The sequence below is a fragment of the Sturnus vulgaris genome, chromosome 2 (assembly GCF_052056855.1).
Source record: "Sturnus vulgaris isolate bStuVul1 chromosome 2, bStuVul1.hap1, whole genome shotgun sequence".
Classification (NCBI taxonomy): Eukaryota; Metazoa; Chordata; class Aves; order Passeriformes; family Sturnidae; genus Sturnus; species Sturnus vulgaris.
In genome coordinates, this window is record NC_142244.1 from 70,206,493 (window position 1) to 70,229,403 (window position 22,911).

General features: G+C 39.2%; 2 protein-coding genes across 6 annotated transcripts in view; one reads left to right on the plus strand and one right to left on the minus strand.

Annotated features, from left to right (window-relative positions):
* Window positions 1–6,438: 6,438 nt before the first annotated feature.
* Window positions 6,439–13,970, minus strand: COMMD6 (COMM domain containing 6). Of its 3 annotated transcripts, XR_015801538.1 has the most exons (8): window positions 13,878–13,970; window positions 13,618–13,676; window positions 13,056–13,121; window positions 12,817–12,893; window positions 11,411–11,579; window positions 10,170–10,322; window positions 9,007–9,146; window positions 6,439–7,257 (listed from the first exon to the last, which is right to left on the minus strand). XR_015801538.1 is itself a non-coding variant. In XM_014870964.2 (7 exons), the coding sequence occupies exons 1-7, from the start codon at window positions 13,924–13,926 to the stop codon at window positions 9,096–9,098; spliced, it is 624 nt and encodes a 207-aa protein (XP_014726450.1). In that variant the 5' UTR covers window positions 13,927–13,970; the 3' UTR covers window positions 6,439–9,095. The 3 variants fall into 3 exon arrangements, 2 of the variants coding, with proteins under 2 accessions (XP_014726450.1, XP_088015879.1); XM_014870964.2 differs by having other exon boundaries at window positions 6,439–9,146; XM_088159753.1 differs by having other exon boundaries at window positions 6,439–9,146; window positions 13,780–13,879.
* Window positions 13,971–18,606: 4,636 nt separating this feature from the next.
* The window catches only part of UCHL3 (ubiquitin C-terminal hydrolase L3), a 40,832-nt gene continuing 36,527 nt past the window's right edge, over window positions 18,607–22,911 (plus strand). The window contains exons 1-2 of one of the 3 annotated variants that reach the window (XM_014870965.2): window positions 18,607–18,737; window positions 18,964–18,975. In XM_014870965.2, coding sequence (XP_014726451.1) covers window positions 18,696–18,737; window positions 18,964–18,975 — 54 coding nt within the window. In that variant the 5' untranslated portion in view covers window positions 18,607–18,695. Of the gene's footprint in view, window positions 18,738–18,963; window positions 18,976–19,050; window positions 19,237–22,911 lie in introns of those variants that run through there. The other 2 variants (XM_088159754.1, XM_014870966.2) reach the window with 2 other exon arrangements.

Consider the following 22,911-nt stretch of genomic DNA (forward strand, 5'->3'; position numbering starts at 1 on the left):
GAAATTCTAAAATGTGAATAATGAATGCGAAATTCTTCAATTGTCACCATTGTGCTTCTTTTGTAATACTATTTGGTTTCTTCTTCTGTTGCATGATTTGCATAATATGGTATGAGACCTGGTTATTTTGACTTAATTTATTTTTATGACTGAATTCTTTATACAAATCCCTTAGAAGATGAAATTAATTTATATAAATTCTACCACTAATATTTTAACTACTTTCAAAATCAAATTCTCAGATGTTAATCCAAAAGTTTACAGGCTTTCTTCTTGCTTCAGCTTTTTACGTCTCTATGAATCGATTCTTCGTAGTAATCCCTTTTAGCTGTCCATTACTTTTATCCATTTACTTCATAATTTCTTATCCATTAATCTGCCTAACACTTTTTATCCCCCATCTCATTAACAGTGTTTCAGTAGGAAGTCAGTCCTTTTGTTACATAACTTTTTCTCTTGAAGTTGGTCCCATTTTCTCATTTCTTTTCAGTTGTAAGATTTCATGCACCTTTAAGTTAAAAATTCCAATTTCTCTCACATTGAGCACAGTACTACTTTGCCCATGACATCTGACATGCCTCTCATGTAATTTCTAATGTTTGAACTATAATGATAATGAAAGTATGTTTCTCTAAGTCTTTGCACAATGTAGTTAGGAACTAGCATAAAATATCCTTATAGCTCAGGTAATGGGAATCAAAACCTTTGTGACAGAGAAGAAAGCAGCTTTCCACAGCCCTTATCCACAGAACTTTGAAAATACATGTCTGTTCTTGATGAAAGAACAGTTTCTCTCCAGATTATCCCAAACAGAAGTGTAAATGCAGCACCCATGCCAGAGATATGAGAGACAAAGTATCTGGTGAGAAGCCACAATTTTTTAACAATTCCTTTTTTATTATTATCATTAGCATTGGCCAAGCTTCTTGAAACAACTTGTAAACGCCAAGGGGAGCACTCTATTGGAATATCTGAAGTACATAAAATACTATGGACAATAATTGCCATAGCATGTGCTGCAACTGAAACCAACCATGGACCCAATCGGAGTTTTTTGAGTTGTTGATAATCTGCCACTGTTTTTTGTTCCAAACATAGACATTAGATGCAAAACCTCTTAAAGTAAGGAATATTATTGAAGTGACCAAACACAGATAAAGTTAACTAAATGTAAGTGCCTCTGAACATTTTGAATTTGCTATGTTTGTCAATGTCAGCTACATGTAAAGGTTATTTTTCCAAATAAAACAGAGAACGTATTTCCTTTCTGCTTACTAGAGGAAGTATGTTTAGTTCTCTAAGACCATACCTTGATAATATATACTGTTTCTGCACAGGGCACCACAGCAGCCATTTCACCTATCATATCTGGGTCTTCAGTTCATACTCAGTGTTAAAAGATTAGACTTGCAAAATGGTAAGCAACCACAGCTCTCAGTAACTTCTTAAGCAGCAAAGAGACCTCAGCATCTCACATGATCAGACTGTTAATTGCTAGTAATTATCCATCCCCTTAAGCTTTCTAGCCACAATTTTAATTGTAGAAAAAAATATTAAGTTATTAGAGGAGCTGTAGGCTTGACTTTACAATCCCATAATTTATGCATAACTTCAGTCACCTTGGACTATTATTTCAGTAATATGCCCTGAAGCTGGAATTGCTTCTGATTCAATTGCTTTTCTAAGAATGATCTCACTTAGCTGTCTGGGAATTCAAGGCCCATTTCCATATTTGCATTAGTTTAAACTAGTCATATTTTATTTTACTTTCAGATCATCTTTTTTTCAGATGAGATATAGGCATTTCTACTTTAAAAACCATTTAATTAATTTAAACTACCCAGTCTTATTTGAAGACTGTAATGAAATAACTTGTGGAAATACAATTGAAGTACTAAAAAGTTCAGTAGACTGGACGTATTACCAGGGCTTTAAACTTTAGCTGCTAGAGAAACTCTGGTGCCTCTTCTTTTAAATTACATAAAAAACCTCACTAGAAATAATGATAACTGTATATTTTGCAGGATGTTTGAAGATTACAATAGTTTAAAATGCAATGCCAAAGTTTTGAGTAAGACATATTGGTCTTGCAGGGATATGTCAATAGCAGAGGACAATTGCTGCAATTTGTAAACAATAAAAATGATGAAAAATTCATCTGGTAAGAGATGGGTTGGTTTTAGTGTTTTCTTCTTAAATGGCACTAATCCTTTTTGATCAAAATGACAGATTGCATTTGTTCTGCCAATAACACCCACTCCAAAACAGATTTAAGGGAACTGGAATGGGCAAAGTTCATAAGAGAATAATCCCTAGTTAGAAATTTTATAAACATCTCTAGAACTTAAAGGAACTTGGCACATTTTATGTCTGTGTTCAGTGTATTGTTATTCAATTTAATGTAGCACAGATTAAGAGAGACAATTCTTCAAAGAGAAATTTAACTGGGGAAAGATTCTTACTTAAGTCATTTGTTTGTATCAGTCATCCCATGAAACTTTCCAGCACAGCAGACTTTGAATCCAGTGAAGAACCACAATGCATTTTATTTAAAACTAAGTTTTAATCTGGAGCCCTGTGTTATCACAGCACCTTTTCAGGTGGAAGTATTTGAAATTTGTTCGGGTTTTTGGTTTTGGGTTTTTTGTAATAGGGCCCTGCCCCCCCAAACTGCATCATATCAACTTACTAGAATCCCTGTTGTTGAGGTAATAAGAGTTTGGTGGCTGTCAGCACCTCAGATCAGCTGCAAAGCTAGTTACTGCAGGAGACAGAGCAACTTCTCTAACAAGAACTTTCATATTCCCAATTATTTCTTTTATAAAAAGGAGCCATTTACTTCTCTACTGTTCCCCAGCCACTGCAGTAACCGTAACATATAAATAAGAGAAAAAAATGAGGAAGAAGAGATTAAGTACTGCAACTCTAACAGTACTTCTCTCCCTAACAATGCCTGCTACATCTACCTCAATCGTGATTTGGAAGGGACCCTAGTCCACTCCAATTCTCTAGCAATGGAAACTAAGACAGAATTTCTTGTCATTGCCAAAGCTGAAAGGAATGTATTGGTATTATTTCACAAATATATTATTACAAAGAATGAACCACAGGCTAGAAAGGTTAGCAAATCTGGAGTAGAGTACAGAAATAACATGGAAGAGAGATGCTTTGGAAGGCAAGAGTACTTCAAAGGGCACAAATTATGTCTCTTCAAGAGGAAAATGCAAATGCTATTATTACTTCGGGTGTACCACTATTGAAGTGTTATTTCAGCTTTTCTCCTGATATGTGGTAAAAGAAGGTACAGCTTAGCATGAACGGGGCACTAGTAGGCCCAACACAATAGCAAGAATGGTGCCAGTATAGCTGCTAACATAAAAAAAAGAACAGATGGGAACTCCTTAATCCTCTTTCTCATCGTCCTTGACTCTCTCCTAGGTAAATCGACATCTGTTGTCTTGACTCTGTTGACTGCTGAGTATCTCTCATCTCCCTACATTCCCAACTTCGAGAAGCAGCTTGGCACAGCATGCCAGTGATTCATGCCAGACAGGCACTTACATTCCTCATTTTAAATGTAAACTTCAGTACCATTCTCAAGTTTCATGTCTAATTGCAGCATCCAGGACTTCTCCGCTCAGAAGCATCACTGGGAAGGAAGCCTTGTCTTGCTTTAATTTGGGCAAGCTCTCAGATTAATCTTTTTTTACAAATGCCTGTAAACTGCCAAAGAAACAGCAGCGATGACATTCATGGGGCATAGAAAAATTCTTTTCAATAATACCAAGAACATCTGAATATGACTTTTCAGATTCAGAGGTAATTCACAGGGAAATTAAGTGCTTAGGCCGCTTTCAGTGGCAGAGAAGCAGATTCCTAAATGTGGCATAAAGACACTGATAACCAGACTGCATAACAGAATATGGAAGAAGAATTTTAGAGTGGTCAAATGGAATGAAAACCTTGGCTAGAGAAATGCAAATGTTTTTCCTATGATCAAGATACACATCTAGAAAAATCTCCTTGAGAGATATATAAACAGGGGAAGGAGTAAAATGAGAATAGGCCCCAAATGCAGTACGATATACTATTTGAAGAGCGAGTCATAATGCAGAAATGTTAGTATAATTAAGTTACTGATTAAAACTTCTGCAAATGCAGTGTATGATATGTATTCTGTTATCATTAAAATGATGAATGTTGTTTATGTCACTGGAAATCTTTGTGCTCATCTTGATAATAAGTAAAAGAGAAGTTAGTTTGTTTCCATACAATGTAAGAAGCAGGATGGAAGTTATGGTGACACGAATTCATAGTTCCAGATCCAAGCTACAGAGAGGAAGAAACCAGAGGTCCTTATCCCATAGCCAGATGTGCTGTCAAAGGATTGCTGTGAGGCAAGACTATGTGGCAGTGCCATCTGGTGACCGATGCTGGGACAAAGTCCTCTGGAATTATTATCTTAGCACAGATATTTATTGTACGAAATAATTAATTTTCCTTTCTTTTCCAAAGCTCTTTATGTGAAGTGAAAAACTGACATTGAAACTTCCAATTTATATAAATGTAACAATATTTGTAATGTGAACAGACAGAATGTTTGGATACTATAGTACTTACGCATAGAAAACAGAAAGGGTTCTAGAAGTAGGGCAGCTTTGTAATTAGCCATAGCAGGTAAACGCAATTTAGGGAAGAGAAAACCCAGAAATACTAAAATTAGCCTTCCTTCATGGAGAAGATCAGCAATCTCAGCTTCCTTACTTCCTCAATGACACAAAGTTACACATAATTAAGAGACATATCCCAGTAACTCAACTAAATGCCAAGTCATTTGTCCACCTTCTCTCAGAAAAGCCTTGGAAACAAGAACCAGTAAGTCTTTCCAAGCATCCAGATCACTGTCTTTATCTCAACCCATGAGTTTTCTAACTTTTACCCTTCCTATTCCCCCTGTGGTCCTATAGAAGGGGGACTGAGCGAGCAGCTGTGTGGTTGTCAGGTGGGGTTAAACCACAGCACCTCATACACTAAAGAGCCAAGAACAGATCTGTATGAGTGAGTATGGACACTGCTGTACAATAAAAGCAAAAGTAGAGGAAGTATTTGGCCAAAATTTCACAGTGACAAGCAAATCCAGTTATGAGCTGGCTGAGCCTCAAGAAGGAAGCACTGCAACAGCATACCATGCAAGCTGAGGTCAAGGCACTCAGGTCAGGTACTGACCTGCACCAATCCAGCTTCCTAATGAAGCGAATGCCCAGCAAATTACCAGCCCAACCAATGGGTATGTAACTGTACTAAAAATCTGTCTGGGAAAAGAGCTCTACCATGATCAACCACAGAATCTTGGACAGGCTGCTCAGTTTTAAGTGTTTCTCCCTCACAGTCCCCAGCCATTAGTAGAGGTTCTTCTACTAATATGATATGGCATTTTTTTTTCTCTGCAGGTAGATCAAATGACTCAAGACAGGTTTTTGTGTTATTCTAGTACCCGCAAGGTCTTAACAGAGCCACCCTGCATGCCTCTGCAAAGGAGTGGAAATTACCCTGTAATTACCTACAGCCAAGAGGGTAATAAACATTCAAAGCGGGCAAACAGGAAAAAGAAACATTCTTCCCTCAATTTATCTACCCTCTACCTTTGTTTTTAATTCATCCAAGGCAATGTGTCTTTAAGCATTCAAATAGAGAGCAAAAGCTTAAAAAGGGGAAAGTAAAAAATAAAGGAGGTAAACTCACAATGAACAAGAAGGTCATATACGTTCAAAATGTGGTTAAAGAAAGGCAGTAAAATTTTATGGAAGCAGAGACATGCTTTTACTTGGCCAAAGAGTGCAGAAGCTAAATACCTAAAACACTAGTGCACAGACATACTCCAGCCATTCGTGCACTACTTCTGTGGAGCTTTCCACAAAATAGCTTTCTGCAAGTGGGATGGTGTGTTTGAAATTTATGGGGAAAAAAAAAAATGTGATGAAGACAACAGTCATGGCTAGGACATCCCTTCATTATTCCCTCTCCTGAATTTGTTGACTGTGCAAGACGCCACCCCTTCTTCCTTCCTCCTGCTCTGTTCTAGACAAATGTTGAAAAAAATAAAATGTTTACTTGTCTCCTAAATACAGTTAAGGAAAGAAAATCACTTGAATGTAATTTCCTGCAAAATTTCATTAATCTCATATGTCCGGTGTCTTTTCCTGGTTCAATACATTTTGTCTAGCTTTAAGTAATTGATACAAAGCATCCTTGCAGCCTGCAGTTACCCACTAGCTCCTTGGTACCCCATCACAGAGAAGGACTGCATATGTCTGAACTTCATCTTAATTTAATAAGGAAAGAAATTCAGTCATTGTCTAGTCCTGAACTTTACTACTCATTGCAGTATTTACAAGACAGACTTCCATGCAGTAGGCTTAGAACAAAACACAGACCAGCTTTGTCTTTATTAACTACATGTTTAATGACTGTCTGTGGACTTACAAAAATATTCATGTTACACAATTTCTATTAATCAACAATTAGAATTAGGAACACACAAGGACTCCTGATTCTCTTTGAAAAGATCTGGTTTCTGCACATATAGACAAACAAATCACCAGCTTGTTTGGACATATTAATATTGCTACCCTTAAAGCTGTTACTTATTTGTTTTGTTTCCTTTTAATAAAATACTTAATTCTTCCATTACTCAGTAGAGGAATTCCTGCTGATAGTGATCAGGACACATTTCAAAAGTTTGAGTACATAGCCAACTTTAAATCATAACTCCTCTGAAAATTCTGAAGACAGTAAATTGGTAGAGCATACATGTCCAAGCATCTTCCAGCCAGAATTACAGCATGCTGGAGTTCAGGGACATTTAAAAAAATATTCAATACTTTTAGAATATCTGATTTGACAAAATAAGTCTTTACAAAGGCTGACAGCTTTCTCCTCTTGCTGATGGAACAAGCAAAAATGCTAACTGGGAATTTCCTCATTACCTTCTAACATCCACTGAATTGTTACGACATGATTAATTAAATCTTCTTTTCCATGCAGCTCCAATGAAGGCACAAGTATTTCCAGGTATATAAAGAATTTATGTGCATTAGAAAACATAGGAAGTTATTTGTAAGGCTCCAGATTTACTTAAAAAAAAAAGAAGACAACCTTACTTTTTTCCTGGAACTCTTGCATTGAAGTAAAACAATTAATTCACTAGGCCAAAGCATGACAATGTTTTTCAGTTATAGCAGCCTTACACTCCAACTTCTGCAAATTAAAAAACAACAACAAAAAAATCAGCTGCTCACATCACTTTTCCATACACATTTGTTCGCTCTATGTTCAACCCTGAGCCCTTGCAGACAGACAAGGGAAGAGGCAAACAGGAAGTGTGCTCCCAAGAGCATTTTGTGACACTACACCAGGAGGGTCCCAGAAAAGACCAAAATCCCCAGCCACAAGGCAAACACCTCAGACTTCAACCAGGATAAAGAAAGAATCATCCAGATCCATGGCCATGGCGAAAAACTTCTGTCAAAGCCAACACTGTTTCACTTATTTGGACTTCTAATCAATTCCAAGCACTGTTTTTATGCATCATGCATAATGCCTAAAATAGGGGCATTCCTGAAAGGATTGGGGCATATGCAGCATGTGCAATGTGCAATTTTATTTTCGTAGCAAAAAAAGGCAGGAATAACCTGTATCAATGACTTTCAGCCAGCTCTTAAAAATGTTAATTTAAAAAACACATTTGAGTTAGAAAGGTAGAGTAGATGTTCATGTTTTAAGTGGGCCTGAAATCATATGAGGATCTGTCCCAGCGAAGCTGGTACTCAGTCTCTACCAGCCTGAAGCTGAAGCAGAAACTTCAATCTGCTTATCAGTGTGAATTATCTCTCTTCAGATTTACTTGTTCTACTACACCACCAGCACATCTAGAGATGCAACAGTATTGCTTTTATTACATCCCACAAGATTTGCAGTGTTTTCTTTTATGGAAAATTCAAGAAAAAAAAATTTAGAGGACAGCATGCAAGCACATGGGATTTATCACTCCCTTTACAAATGCCCCCATTCTTCTGCATCAAAGTCAAAATTTTGTTGGTTAGGACACCTTCTTAAGGCAAGCACGTAGAACACAGTCCAGTAGCTGCCTGTTACAATGCAACATGCAAAGAAATCTTTTAGTGTGGTCCCTTCTCTGATTGCTTGGCTACCTCTCCAACCTGAATTTTCAAGTTTCCTCTTGACTTTTCTAGTTCAGAAGTTAAAGTGAGGTAACTACATCAATATTTTAATTTAATTAGAAAGAAGACTGCTGACCAAAACATTAAGCAGAATGCCACAGATTAACAATGGATGGAATGAAAAAGCAGAAACCCATTTAAAATACTTTTGAATTAATTTGCCTTTCTACCTTTATGTAGAATTAGCCTCTGGGCTTAATTTTAGACAATTTTGGTCTCTGGAAAAACTTAATGCATTAATTCAGTCTTTATAAGCCCAGGTGGTGGGAAATAAATATTTGAAATAAACAAGGTGTTAGGACAAGTACATTCTGCAGTTATTAAAAAACTGGAAGCCAGATCTGCGAATAGCTGCAATCAGCTACCTGACAATGCTATTCTTCAAGAGTAGCTGTCTGCTTGTTACACATAACTTCATATTCTCCTAATATGTAATACTATTGTTGAGTCCAAGCCCATTCTAATTTTACAGACAAAAGTATTAACATGGGATTTACACTTGTCTCAGTATCTTCCCAGTCAATATTTTCAGGTGTCTTTCTGCACTATGGAGTATGTGTGTAGTTTCTTGCTCGTGGGTATTAGGAAGTCTACAGAGATGCTTCTCCATACACATCCTCATCTTTTGTCCACCAGGATGAGCAAAGCTGGACACGTTTTCACAAACACTGCAGAGTTGACTTCAAGTAATCAAAAGCGAAGAAATCTTCACAGCAATCCAAAGGTGATGCTGACCAATTGCTGTCAAGAGGACAAGGATACGTACCTTGCTGAACAATGGCACTTTATTCCCTATACAGAATGGAAAGTTTACTTGATCTTCCTCCAACATGTTACTGGAAATAAAAGTTCCCTTCAAACTGTTTCAAGAACAGATGCCATTTCCTTGAACTGTCTGAAGAAGTTCTAGAAAGCAAGAATTGAGACAAATTTCAGTTGCTTGAAGAAAAGCTTGAACTGCAGTTCAAACTAGCATGTTAGACAAAAAACACTGTCCATATTTCTCACTTCCAATGTACAGCTTGAACTGAAAATTTCTGCTTTTCTTTCTGTGGGTGGGTTGGCAATAGAACACATTAACTACAAAATCTACAAAGGTGGTGCCTTAATAGCATGGGCTTGCCTATTAATAAGAAAAGATGCTGCAAAAGAAAAATAAAAAGTAGCTCTCATGCCATAAAAAATAAAATAAAATAAACCCTCTCTCACACTGATGTTTCTACTCCCAGTTGAAATAATCCAGACTTCTCAAATGAAGCATTCATGTCCTAAAGTAGCTGGACAACAAATTATTAAATAGGCTTCAACCAAAACAAATACATTTCGCAACACACAAAGATTCAGAATATCCTTCTCAAATTTCTACCAATCAAATTCCAAGGATCTATTCAAATTTTTATGATATTCTAAGTGATGTATTGACCCTTTAAACAGGAACAACAAGGGCCATGCTTATGCAAAATTAAAGCTACATAAATTCATAGAGGGAAACATAGCAATTAAGAATCTGTGGTGATAAAGCAGACTGATCTCTATTCCTAGTCATAACCAATTGCTAAGCTTAAGTCAAGTTTTAAATTTTGAGGCTGGGGAACAGTTCTGTGGAAAAACATTCTATGAATTTTTAATATGGCAGAATGATAGCTGGCAAGCTCTGAAAGATTTTTATGTCTTTAGTTGTTAGTTTATTCGTAAAAGAAATTATCAATTACTGTTAAATTAACATTTTCAACTAAGTGATGTAGGACTAAATACTATGAAGTATTTAGCTTCTGTGTTTTTAAATAGTTATTTCTTGCTTCATGTTTTCTTGACTGTATGAGTAACCAAGCAGCACAGACATATGCATCAGGGTATACAGCTGACCCTAACAAAAACGGCACTGTTGTTTTTAGGAGACTGAACATTCAAGTAACACTCACTACAGACCTTGAACTGTGGGATTGTCATTTCAAAAGATTTGTCTGTTATTTGTCCGGAAGGGTCTGCCACTGTTAGTGTCACTGTGACATACGGGTACTTCAGAGACCTGCAGGTGTCAGAGCTCATCGCAACTCCCAGCTTCCATTTCATATCTACAAACTAGAAAAATGAAAATCATGGGAAATCATGTCAAAGAGAGAGATCTACCTCCCCACCGTGGCTATTCACTTGGCGGGATAGTTCACAGATAATACAGGATTGACCTTACCCAAATGGAAAACAAACATCAACATTCAGGTATTGTTGTGAATACAGATCATCTGCCCTTCCCTTTAATGGTGAATAAATAAGTTATTTCACTTTATCAGTTTTCCTTATTCAAGTAAAATCAACAGTAAAACACATGGTTCTTAAAATTCTAGTAAAAGGAGCTTAATCCACAGAGTTCACCCAGCTTGTATATCATGCATGGGATTTTTTGTCATGTTTTCTTTTTTTCAGAAGTTTCTAAATCAAAACTGAAGTTTCTAAGTCTAAACCAAATAATTTATAATAGCAATAACAGAGAAAAATTATGGCATTTCATAATTGCATTTGAGATAAATCAAAGTGCTTAACAGATACATTTCACACAAATAAATTATAATTTTAGCCTTTCATGAAGAAGGGCCTTTAGAAGTTTGCATCAAGCCTCATAAAAAGATTCTCCTTTCCTAATTCTATACTCTTTTAAACTGCTGTCAGAAAAAAAAATCTTAAAATGTAAATCGATTGCTATTTTTTCAAGCAAAAAGAGAATGCTGGAAATTGACAGAAAGTATCTTTTAAAATAACGTTTAAATTTAAGGGAGACAAAGAATACGCAGTCAGGTGCTGGTGTTAACAATTTTAAAGAACAATTTATACTTAAAACAGATTTACATAATGAGCCAGTACAATAGTCTGCCAGACTGACTGCCATTCATCTTCCCTAAGAGTACTACAAAACATGAATTTTTAAAAAGGTACAAAATGTAACTTTATCATGCAAACAATAATATTAGAAAACTGTTCAGCATGTAGACAACCTTTATTGTATATACTGCTTTATCTGGGTAGGTATTTGGCAACATGCAAATGTGCACATAGGTAGGAAAGCTTTCAGCACTATCTACCACTGCCTGCCTCACAACACAACACACACAGTGAATCACTGACATTTCTGAAATGTTCCTCATTAGCTCAGCTGCACTTTGTCCTTTAGTTACCTGCCCCACTGTGGCCATATCTCTTGCATCTTCTGACACAGCAATGGCTTTGCCCTGCTCGTTCCACACGTGACGAATAACTTGAACTGCATGTTTTGGCAGCGTTCTGATGCCACTGCCCAAGGTGGTGATGAGTTCTTCTGTAGAGAGGTTGTTCCTGGCTGCTGTGCTATAATAGAAACATCCAGAGATCACTGCATCAATTTCATTCTCCACCAATTTACTACACTTCCTCATTTCACCCAAAGAGACAGCTTTTATTTCTACTTTATGTGTACTTTAAAACAATTCAGCAGCGCGTGATTACCTTTTTCCCAGAATGTTACTGATCTTTTGTATCTATGTGCAAAAAACATGACCTTAGTATGTCTTAATATGTAGAGGCCCAGCTTTGCTGGGCTCGCACAACATCCAATATCAAACCAAAAATAATCACAGCCTGCAAGTAGCAACCAGAATGAGGCACGTGTCAGTGAGGGGTGTGTGCCTAGAGCAGTTAAACAGAATCATTACTTAGAAACAATGACATTTAATTAAACACTCAGCAGGTGGAATTGAAGGACCACCACAAGTAAGGACTTCTAGGTATAACTGGTACTAACAGGAGTCAAATGATACCATAAACCCTTCAACTGAAAAGGCAGCAAGTCTAAAGGAAAATTGCCACTTGATTTCCTCTACAGAAACAAACAAAAACTCCTACTCTATGTTTGTTCAGGCAAGTTCACTCCTCTTAAAGAGGCATTAATACAAAAGAAAGTGAGATGGTCCTCCAAGTAGCATGGTCAAATATCATTTCAGACATCATATTTTATAGATGGAAAAGTAGTATTTTAAATTTCTACTGGTATATTTTCCTGAACTGTATTAAATGTTTAGATACTAGATATTAAAAGAACAAGCAAGATCTTGAAAATTTTATCTTTCTACAAATAGAAAACTTTATCAACTAAGACTACCTAAAAACTCAACTCCTGCCAGAATGCAATAAGCTCTGTGTCCTTCAAAAAGGCACCAATACTGACTTCTGATCTCCAAGAAACAAGAAGTTTTCAAAACACACTTTTTCCAGGCAAAGGCCAGCTGACTTAGCTTTAAAAGTGAGCTTAACTTCCTCTATATTGCCACAAGTTCTAGAGCTTGCAGATGGCATCTTGGAACAATTTCCTCTTTTTCTTTTTCAATTACAAACAGTGATACTACACTTAATAAAGTAACTACACTTTTTAATGTCAAAAACTAAGCCCAGGTGTTCTTTTCTGTGTAGTGACACAACAAACTTTTGCCCTTTTCCCAAATCAGTTAATTTTACACCCACACACATTTGATATAACTTTTCAATACCACCATTAAGTTGTGATGGAAGGAAAAAAGACACGATGCGAAGTAAATTATTTTGTGCTTACCTAAATAGAAATGAAAGCGTGTTAGCTATTTTTGCCAGGTCATCAACATTAATGTCAACACCAGATGTTTGAATTCTCTAGAAACAGAATGTTTAAACAATTACAAATAATAAATTATGCATTAGTAAAAGCACCTTTGTATATACACATACGAGAAACCCCACATTAAGGTGGGAACTCTATCCTTAATAGCAGATACAGCTACTATTCCTGCTTAAAGGGCTGGTGTACCAACTTACCTGACACAATTCGGCTGTATTTATACCTGGGATCTTATGGTTCAGATGTTGGATTATTTGCTCACACTGTGAAAAAAACATGTTTGAAGACATTGTTGATACAAAAATGGACCAATCAAGTGAAGAGTGCAGAGTAAAGAATGAAGTAATTGAAATAACTGATTTTAAAATTCCATCAAATCCAAGGAAAGAAAATTAACCAAATCAGGTTTTGGTTCTCAATATAGTGAGCGACAGTACCTCACTATTGCTAATTAACATACCAGTTTCATATTAACTGTTAAAAAGCATACTACAGTAAACACACTAAATGTTTTTTAGACGCATTACCTTGATATATCATTTAAATGATAGACAAAAATAGATTTTTAGAAGTCTTCCATGATAAAAACATAAATTTTAACCAAACTCATTGCTCTTAGCAGGACTGTTTTATGAGTCAAGTCAAGCTACCATATACTTAAGGATCCCTTTGCATCACACAAAACCCAAAAGAGCGTAAATAAAAAGGTTTCCTAGAGTGCCAGAAGCCCTTCCCCATCCCATTTATCGCCCTACTTACCAGCTCCGCAAAAAAGTCTTGAGGTATTAAACGTATCTTTTCTGCTGCACCACCACCATCTGAAAAACAATAGCGATCAGAAGCAAATACCTAAATAAAGTGTTAAAGTAATAGATCTAATCTTTCTCTGAAAAATGCCTAGGCCATCACGCAAGCATTTACCTTCATTTAACGCAGTTAATGTTACCTGCGCGTACCTAAAGAAAGCCCCCGGCTGCCCGAGCCCCCCGCTCCCTCACCGCGGGTTCCCCCGCCCTCACCCAGCGCTCCCAGCGCCCGCGCCAGCGCGCCCGCGGAGCCGGCAGCCATGGCGCCCGCCGAGCCCCGGCTTCCGCCACACAGCGCTCGCCGCGCTGATTGGCTCCGAGCGCCCCCAGAGCGAGGCAGCGGCAGCGGCGCCGCGCTGATTGGCTGCGGCGCGGGGAGCGCACGCTGCTCCCGCCCCGCGGCGGGATGCGGGAGCGGCGTCGGCGGGGCTGGGAAATGCAGAACCGCCCCGGAGCGAGTCACGCTGGGTTGGAGCAGCGAGTTGTTGGCTGAGATTGGTTTGCTGACAGGGTTTTCTTGGTGCTCGTTGTCAAAGGAGCAGGTGCGCAAATCACAGAACCATAGAATGTTAAGGGGTTGGAAGCGGCCCTAGAGATCGTCCAGCCCCAGTCCCCTGCCATGAGCAGGGACACCTCCTACTAGACCAGGATCAGCCCATACGCCTTCAAATAAACTGTGCGGTTTGGGGGCAGCTTGTGTAGGTAAACTATGTCTTCAGCTTTATGGGGAAATAGCCACCTTTTGTAAAACTCCTAACAGAACTGTGTTCAATAAGCGTTTCATACTGATACTAAGTTTGGACTATGGCTGCAGTACTAACGCAACACTGACCCTTCAGCAGTTTCACTTGTAAAAACAATACTTTTACACTTCTCTAGTATCAGTTTTACATTTGCTTTTAGCCTTTTTAGTATCTATAGAGAGAATCATGTTATAATCTCCGTAGATCTATTCTGAGGCTGTGGCAGTAGTAAAACATAACTTGTCCCACAGTACTGCTGAATAAATCTATGTATTTTCAGTAAGTGTTAATGAAAGAACTGGTGCCTATATAACTTAGAGCAAAGTTACAATGTGCTTATATAGCTTGACTTATACGATACCAATGTAACCTAAATCGTGACTTTTTATATATCAATATAACCTGAGATATATATATATATATATATATATATATATATATATATATATATAACCCGATACCTATGTAACCTGAATCATAACTTTTTATACCTCTATAACCTGAATCATAACTTTTTGTACAATGTAATGGCTAGTAGATGATTGGCTAGTTGCTTAATGCTGAAAAGACAAAAGAAGAAGAAAAAACTTACCAGGTGAATAACTTTAGAGATAGGTAAGTATAGTACTAATGAAAAATTGGCAAGTGCAAAGCCAGCTAGCCACAAAACAAAGAATTTAGGCCGGTTAAGACCAGACAAACCAAGGACCACTGTAACTGTGCATGCTCCAAAGACAAAGTTGAAAAGTTCAGATGCGAGGAAGACCTTGGAAGCCTTCAAGACCCCTGACAACTCCTGAATTAGGGAGACACAAGCACAGTGCAAAAGAACTATCTAATAACCATGAGATCATGCTATGTAAATTAGTTCTGGCGTGTATATGATGATGTTATAGTGACACAGTGATACTAAGCAATACTTAGTGTATAAATACACTAGAGCACTTGACAAAGGTGGGTGAGTTAGGTGGAGATGTCCCCCTCACCACCAGATCTGCAATAAACAAATACCTGCTCTATAGACATCAGTCTATGGGGATTTATTTCCAGCCTATCTTTCAGGCATCAGAATCTATAATGTATTTCAGGAAAAGACTAATCATAATGGAACATGGTGTGTTTTTATGAGCTTTGTGCATTTATGACCTGTCTGATCTTGGCCTCTTCCTTCTTAAGTATCTAATTAAGTGTGCAAATGATTTTTAGTAGTCTATGTTTTTACAACCTCATGGTTGTCAAAATACTGGCAATGTATGCATCACTGAGCTCTGTCTCTGATGCTGAGGACTTAACAATCTCTTTGTTCTTAACTTACCTAACTCTAATACATACTTTGTTATATAGAGAACTTCATGTATTATTTTATATTACAATTTCATTAAGTCTCTCAGTAGTGCCCTTAGCATTATGACTAACACTCATTATGGTACTTTTCTTTCTTACTTTGTATTTCCAACATGTGGAGATGGGAGGCAAAATTTAATATCTTGGTGATTAGGTAATTACAAAATCATTTGCTGAAATTTTAAAATACTTTGGGTTTATTTTCATCAGCATATAAAAATGCATTAATTTTTTAAAATTTGGAACAGAAAGTGGTGAAATATGAACAGATGTTGGCTTGTCTGTCTATCTACACAGTTAAATCTTTAGAAAATTCTGCCTTCTGGAAATGTTTTCTATGAAATTTTTCACGGCAGAGAATGGAGATGCAGGCCAAGATGGTGAACTGACATTACAGCCCCATCTTTTAGCTAGAGAAAGACCAAGAAATTCATATGAGGGGACACCACATAGAAATTAGAAATGTCATGAGCTACAAGTAGCTTAGATAGAGAAATGCTACAGTATTGTTGACAGGCCAAAGCAGAAGCTTCAGGCGTAGGCATGTTGCATTACCATAGTCCTGCTAAGTAGTTACAGGGGGTGAAATAGGAGCATCATTAGGTAATTTTCTTCATTTAGTACACTTAACATTTACAGAATAGGATTCAATATGCATCAAAACCCTCTAAAGAGCTACACCAAGTTCTTCAAAAAGCTCTTCAGGCACACAGGAGAAAGCATATCTGTTAACTGGGTTCCTTCAATGACTGGGCTCTGAGCTGTGTGGTATTTTCAACACTCTGCCCTTTTTAGCCTCCTGGAACTTGGATACTCCCAGCTACCACAGTACCTGGAGACACCATCTGCTCCTCATCCTGCACTCCTTCCTCCTCTCACGATACTGATTTACCTATGAGCTGGAAAAGTTCACAGATTTCCTACACCCTCCCTGCTCACCCCAGATGTAAATTCATGCTCAAGCATCTGTTTCCCATTGCCCCAGGAGTTTCTGCTCATGTGCTGGGCAGCCTGGGAGGCCCAGCTCAGAGTCTTCTAGAAAAACCTTGTCCAAATGTCTGCTTCTGAAAGCTCAAGGCCCTGTGCAAATGCTGCAAGGAGCTGTGTAGGTCAGTTGCATCCATAGAGAGTGGTGAGCAGCAGCAGTGGGGGACAGCTGGGGCTGAGAAATTATGGAATCAATTAGGTTGGAAAAGACCTCTGAGATCATCAGATCCAACTGATGATAGAACATCCCAATGTCAACTACACCATGGCATTTAGTGCCATGTCCAGTGTCTCCTTAAATGCTTCCAGGGATGGTGACTCCATCACCTCCATGGTCAGTCCATTCCAATGTCTAATCACTCTTTCTGTGAAGAAATTTCTCCTTATGTCCAAACTAAAACTCCCCTGGCGCAGCTTAGAACTATGCCATCTTGTCTTGTCGCAGGTTACTTGGGAGAAGAGGCCGACCCCAACCTCGCTACAAACTATTTCCAAATAGTTGTAGAGAGTGATAAGGTCCCCCCTGAGCCTCCTTTTTTCCAGGTTAAACAATCCCAGCTCCCTCAGCTGTGCCTCATAGGATGTGCTCCCCAGACCCCTCACCAGCTTTGTTGCCCTTCTCTGGACTCTTCAGCACCTCAAGATCCCTCCTGAACTGTGGATTTTAGAATGGACACAGTACTGGAGGTGTGGTCTCACCAATGCCATGATGTGTTCCTTTATCTTTAGCCTTTCTGAAGTAACTTGAAAGAAGACATAACACTAAATCTGGTATGTGTACATATATAAAATGTAATCACACTGTATATGCTATGTATGTATTAGACTGTTTCATCTTGGCCAAAAGGCCATGTTTAATGGTCCTGAGGTGGGAAGTATGATAGAATCTGAGCTATAGAAGATAAATGCTGTTTTTAATCGTGTTTAACACATCTCACAGTAATTTTTAGCAGAACATATGGGGACCTCACCACCCAAGTCCTTGCTGCCACAGAGATTTCCTCAGGCAAGATGAAGCCGGAACCATGCTCCGATCTTTTCTTTCTGGCAATTAGTGCCAGGATGCCAGGACCTGAGGCAATGGCCTGAATTTGTGTCAGGGGGATGTTTAAATTAGATAACAGAAGTTTCTTCATCCGGATGGTGGTTGGGCACTGGAAGAGGCTCCCCAGGGACATGGTCACAGCACCAGCCTGGCAGAGTTCAAGAATCGTTCGGACAACACTCTCAGGAACCTGGTGTACTCTTGGGGACGTCCTGTGCAGGGCCGGGAGCCTGACTCCATGATCCCTTTGGGTCCCTTCCAACTCAGAATATTCCGTGATTCTGTGGTATGGGGGTAATTTACTGCCACTGCCGCTCAGCAGTTCCTCTGATTCCCTTTGTCCCGCCTCGCTCCGTGGCCTGCCCCGTCCCCCGCGGCCGCATTTCCCTGAACGCTGCCCATGCCTTCCCGCCGCGGCTCAGCTTAGCTGCAGGAGGCCGCTTTGGAGGGGCCGGGCTGCCGGAGCGCTTGGTGGGCGCTTCCTACGGCCCCGCGGCTCCCGCCGGGAGCGGCTCCAGCCCTTGCCGTGCCCCGACACCGAACGGCCGCGCCCCCCGGCGGCTGCGGCGGCGCGGGAGAGGAACCACCCGTTGCCCCGCTGGGAGAGTCCATTGCCAGGGGAGCCAAGAGGGCTGGGAGGGGGGAATCTCCCGGGGATCGCCGCCCGGCGCACTCCGGGGACGACTGGCGGCCACCGTCGGCGCGCCGCCTCGGCCATCAGTGCGGAGCGGCGCGGCGGTGCGGGCGGGCGGGCGGCGGGCGGGTGTTTCCTCCTTCGCCCGCCCCCCCTGTGAGGCGCGGCGCGGTGACGCGGCCCCGGGTCAGGGCTGAGGCGCGGCGGCACCGTGAGGCGCTGTCAGAGCCGCGCTGAGAGGGTCGCCCCGCTCCGCCCCGGGATCCGCCGCCGCTGCCATGGAGCCCCATCGCTGGCTGCCCCTGGAGGCCAACCCCGACGTGAGTGCCCGGCGTGGGCGGTGGGGCGCTGCCGTGTGCCCACCCGACAGCCTGCCTGCTGTGGGGCGGGCGGGAGGATGGCGGATGCGCGAGGGCAGAGGGCTCCGGCCCGCGCCGGACCGCATCGTCTCCTAGGGGGTGGCTGGTAGTGGCGGGGATGGAGGAAGGTCTTATCCCGTGGATCCGACTGGATCTAACTCCCTTCTGTTTTCTTCTTTCTTTTCAGGTCACGAATCAGGTAAGAAGCTTTTATTTGAGGTAATCTTTAGTCTCTGCAACTTTGGGCCCATCTCCTCTGGTTTTCATATAGTAAAGGCTCCTTCCTGTCCAAGGAGAGTGCCCCCTTCCTTCCCCACGCGTGTCTGCGCTCAGTCTTCTCATGTCGGACCGTACTGGAACCTCTCCCATAAAGATGCTGAATGCAAGGAATAGGAACAAGTAAAAAGAGAATAGTTGTGGCCTGGCTATTACTGTAATGAAATCTCTGATGTTTTTGAAGGTGGGTTTTAATTCATTAATTAGCCATTAAAACGTTAATTTATATATAACGTGTGCCAAGCGTGGACCTGTACATGATAGCTTTGGGCACATGTACGGATCTGCTTACATCACTGTGTTGTAGTCTCATTCTTCTTTGGCTGACCATAAAAAATAATGTAATTTTACCATATTTGCACTTTGCTGCTTATTCATGACAATATGTGCATGACTGGTTGTTGCTGCCTTTGTTAGTGTGATAGAACCTATGCTAGAGAAAGGAAGCTTGTTCTAGTCCACAAAACAACGCTCCCACTAAATAAGCTCTGGCTGGAAGGAAATCACACACTCTAACCCTGCATCATGTTCTCAGCGTCAATTTTGAGCATAGCATTGATGGTCAGTTGATTTCAGCAGGCCTGTTTTTAATGTTAAAGATGGTGTTTAAGCCAAAGGGCTCTGAAACTTCCAGCAGCAAAATTGTATTCTTAAACCTATAGTGTTGAAATATTTTGGAAACTGGGAATTTCTCTGTGTGAAGAATGTTTTGTTGTTTTTTTTTATTATGGTTGCTATAATATACAAACTACATTTGCAGGAGAGTGAAAGGTTATATGATGCTGGGTCATTTTGTGCTTTATAGTTTCCAAGGGCAAATAAATTTACAATTCTTACAGTATTGCTGTTGTGGAGTGATTTGAGAAGTCTATAATCCCAGTCTCCTGAGTTAAAATCGACAGTCTTTCCTGGGAGCCCATCTTGAACATGCGCTAGAGTTTCCTCTTTTGGTTTGCTGTTATTGTTCAGGGTTTTTGTGGGTTTTTTTCTTTTTTCTTTTTGTTTTGTTTTGGGGTTTTTTTGTATGTTTGGGTTTTTGGGGGTTTCGTTTGTTTGTTTGGTTGGGTTTTTTGTTTTGGGGTTTTTTTTGTTTGTTTTTGTTTTGGTTTTTTGTTTGTTTGTTTGTTTTGTTCTTTGAAATTCAGAGACTAAATTCCAGTTTGTAAGAAAATGAGTAAATGAAAATGAATATGAAAATGAAATGAGAAAATTAATAAATAACTAGTAAGAATTTCCAATTATCTAACTTATTCTGACTTTCCAGATCTTGAGATGAGCTCATCATGGTAAAAATTAAGACCACCTTTAAAGCAGAAATTGAGGAGGAAAAATTAGTGACATTTTTAAATCTGAAATATCTTGTGTGTTTATGTTGTGTGGAGAAAATCCTAGGGGAATGTCAAATGAGCAATTTTAAGTATGTTTAAAATCTATCTCTTTTACCCATTGATTTTGCATTGGTGATGGATGTATCAGTTGTAGATGATCATGGATAATAGGAATTTGTACTCCACATGGATTTTCTTGTTACTGTTTCTGTGTAGAAAAGGCCACTTAAAACCAATTAGACTTCTTCCTTCACTGTATTTTCCAATCTTGACTGAGCAGGGATTGTTATCTAGACTAAGAGATGTATATTAAAAAAAAAAAAAAAAAAAAAAAGGTGGGTGTTGAATATGAATGCACCTTACATTATTAATCATTGTTCTTTTAATCTCATCAGTACGGTGATGAACTGTGTAGCAACAGGGCTGTTAGTCATAAGTTATTCATATCCTGCTTGTGTTTAAAACAGCAATAATAATAATTTGAAATTCTAATGAAGTTGCAAACTAATTTTTAGAAAATCCTGTTAATTGCAAGGATCGGCATTTCTTGTAGTACTCTGTACTATGCTCTGTAAAATATTCTAGAAGTCTTTCTAAAAAAATCCCAATTATGTGCATCTACAAACTGTAATATTTGTGTCTGGTAGTCATTTAATACATGTATTTGGACAGACATCTAGCCAAGTGCCAAGTGTTTCTTCTTATTTGTTTGTTTTTTGTTATTTGTCTTTTTTTAGTTGAGTGCTAGACTATCCCTAATGCAAACTGCTTTTGTTAGTGTTAAAATTATTGCTAGATGTGGTAGCAAAGTCTTAAACAAAAAAAAATAAAATTCTAGCGAGCTATAAGATGCATAGATTCTTAATGTTAGATTTAATTATAACTATCATTCCAATTCTATAAGTGATTACACTGTTTTGATTACTGTGCCCATCATTTTATTCCCCCTATTAACAGTAACTAGTAAGGAAATGTACTAAATGCAGGTTCATTTGCTTTTACTATGTTCTCAACACATTGTCTTCTCTGTTTTTGTAGTATAGGCTGTAAATTTGAGGCTTTCAGTCTTTGCATTAGAAATTCAGATGTGTCCTGGTTTAGGGCAATTTTTGGGAGGAAATTTCTGAAAGGGTCTCCTCTAGAAAACAGATTTCAGTGGTCCCTCCCCCAGCTGTTTCAGGAGAGACAGATGATGGGGGTTCTGGAGCATACAGTCACCCCAGGACAAGATGATAATGGAAAACAATTGTATTTCTCAGTTAGAGGTATGTGAAGTCTTTCGAAAATATCTCAGAACTTCTTCTCTATCTGAAAGTGTTTATATTATAATACAAGTCTGGGAATTTGTAAATCCTTAATCTATATAGAACCTCTCTTTGTGTTTATGTGTTAAAATTATTTGAAGGTTCAGAAAATGGCTGGTAAGGCTAAACAGGAATCTTTCTTTAAAGATTTCCAGTGTGGTAGAAATCTGCCACGTGTCTGTAGTGGTGTTTTCAAAAGAGAAGACAGTCATTCAATGCAGCACACAGTGCTAGTTGTAATGAGTGAAGTCAGGAGTTAAATGTACCATACAGTGCTAAGTGATTGTCACTGTACTTTTTTTTCTCCTTCACTTCTACAGTCTGACAGAATGAATTGTTGTCTACCTCTGACACAGAAAGAGTTGATGATTCAGCATTTACAAAGCTCCATTTTGTGTACAGGGAATGGTTTCTTCTCTTTGACCTTCCACTGGGGGGCCTGACCTGACCAGTGCTACCCTCCTTCCTGGTATCTTATGGGATTTTCCTGAGAGAAAGCAAGAAAATCGTGTTTATTAGTTACCATGTATATGATGTTTGTGTAGCTTGTTCCCAATTCCTTCTGAAAAAAAAGACTGTGTGCAAATTTTTTGAAGTGAAAAGGTCAGAACACAAGCTGATTGTTCTTCATCATAATGTTGCTTCAATCTGACTTGCAACCCATAATTGATTGCCTAGGAAGTGTAGATAAGCAAAAAGTATTGGTGGATATTTTTTGATGCTCCACCTTTTTTCATTTTCCCTTTCGTCATCTTGTGCATTCTAAGACGTATCTGTGCTTCCTGGATAAGATAACATTTCAACTTATGCCTTCATTATATCCAGTTAAGGATAGAATAATTGACTGCATCTGATTATGAAGCTCAAACACTGGCTTCAGAGTTCAACTACTGAGTGTTGGCTGTGGCATGAGTTTCTCTTGCCCCATAGGACCTAGTTGCTGGTTCTTAGTTACCTTCCACCATTGTTTTTAGTCCTTTGGTCCTACTTTTTAGGGGGTTTGGGGTTTTGAGTTCTCTAAACCATTAAGGTGTTGAGAGTCAGCTGCATAAAGAAAATTATTTTAGCTCATGAACACCGTTGACAGCTGTGACTTGAAAGTTACAGGGACAGTAAAGCCCACAAAGCATAGAACAAATGGCAGAAACTGGATACAGCCAGTCTTTATCCATTTATGGAACATTGCTCTTCAGTATTTCAGGCAAATAGAGAGAAGAATTAAGTATC

Coding starts and splice junctions, on each gene's coding strand:
- COMMD6 (XM_014870964.2), bottom strand. CDS start 13,926: ATGGCTGCCGGCTCCGCGGGCGCGCTGGCGCGGGCGCTGGGAGCGCTG. Junction 13,677..13,877: donor GCGGGCGCTGGGAGCGCTGG/GTGAGGGCGGGG, acceptor ATTGTTTTTCAG/ATGGTGGTGGTGCAGCAGAA. Junction 12,894..13,055: donor ATACAGCCGAATTGTGTCAG/GTAAGTTGGTAC, acceptor TTCTGTTTCTAG/AGAATTCAAACATCTGGTGT.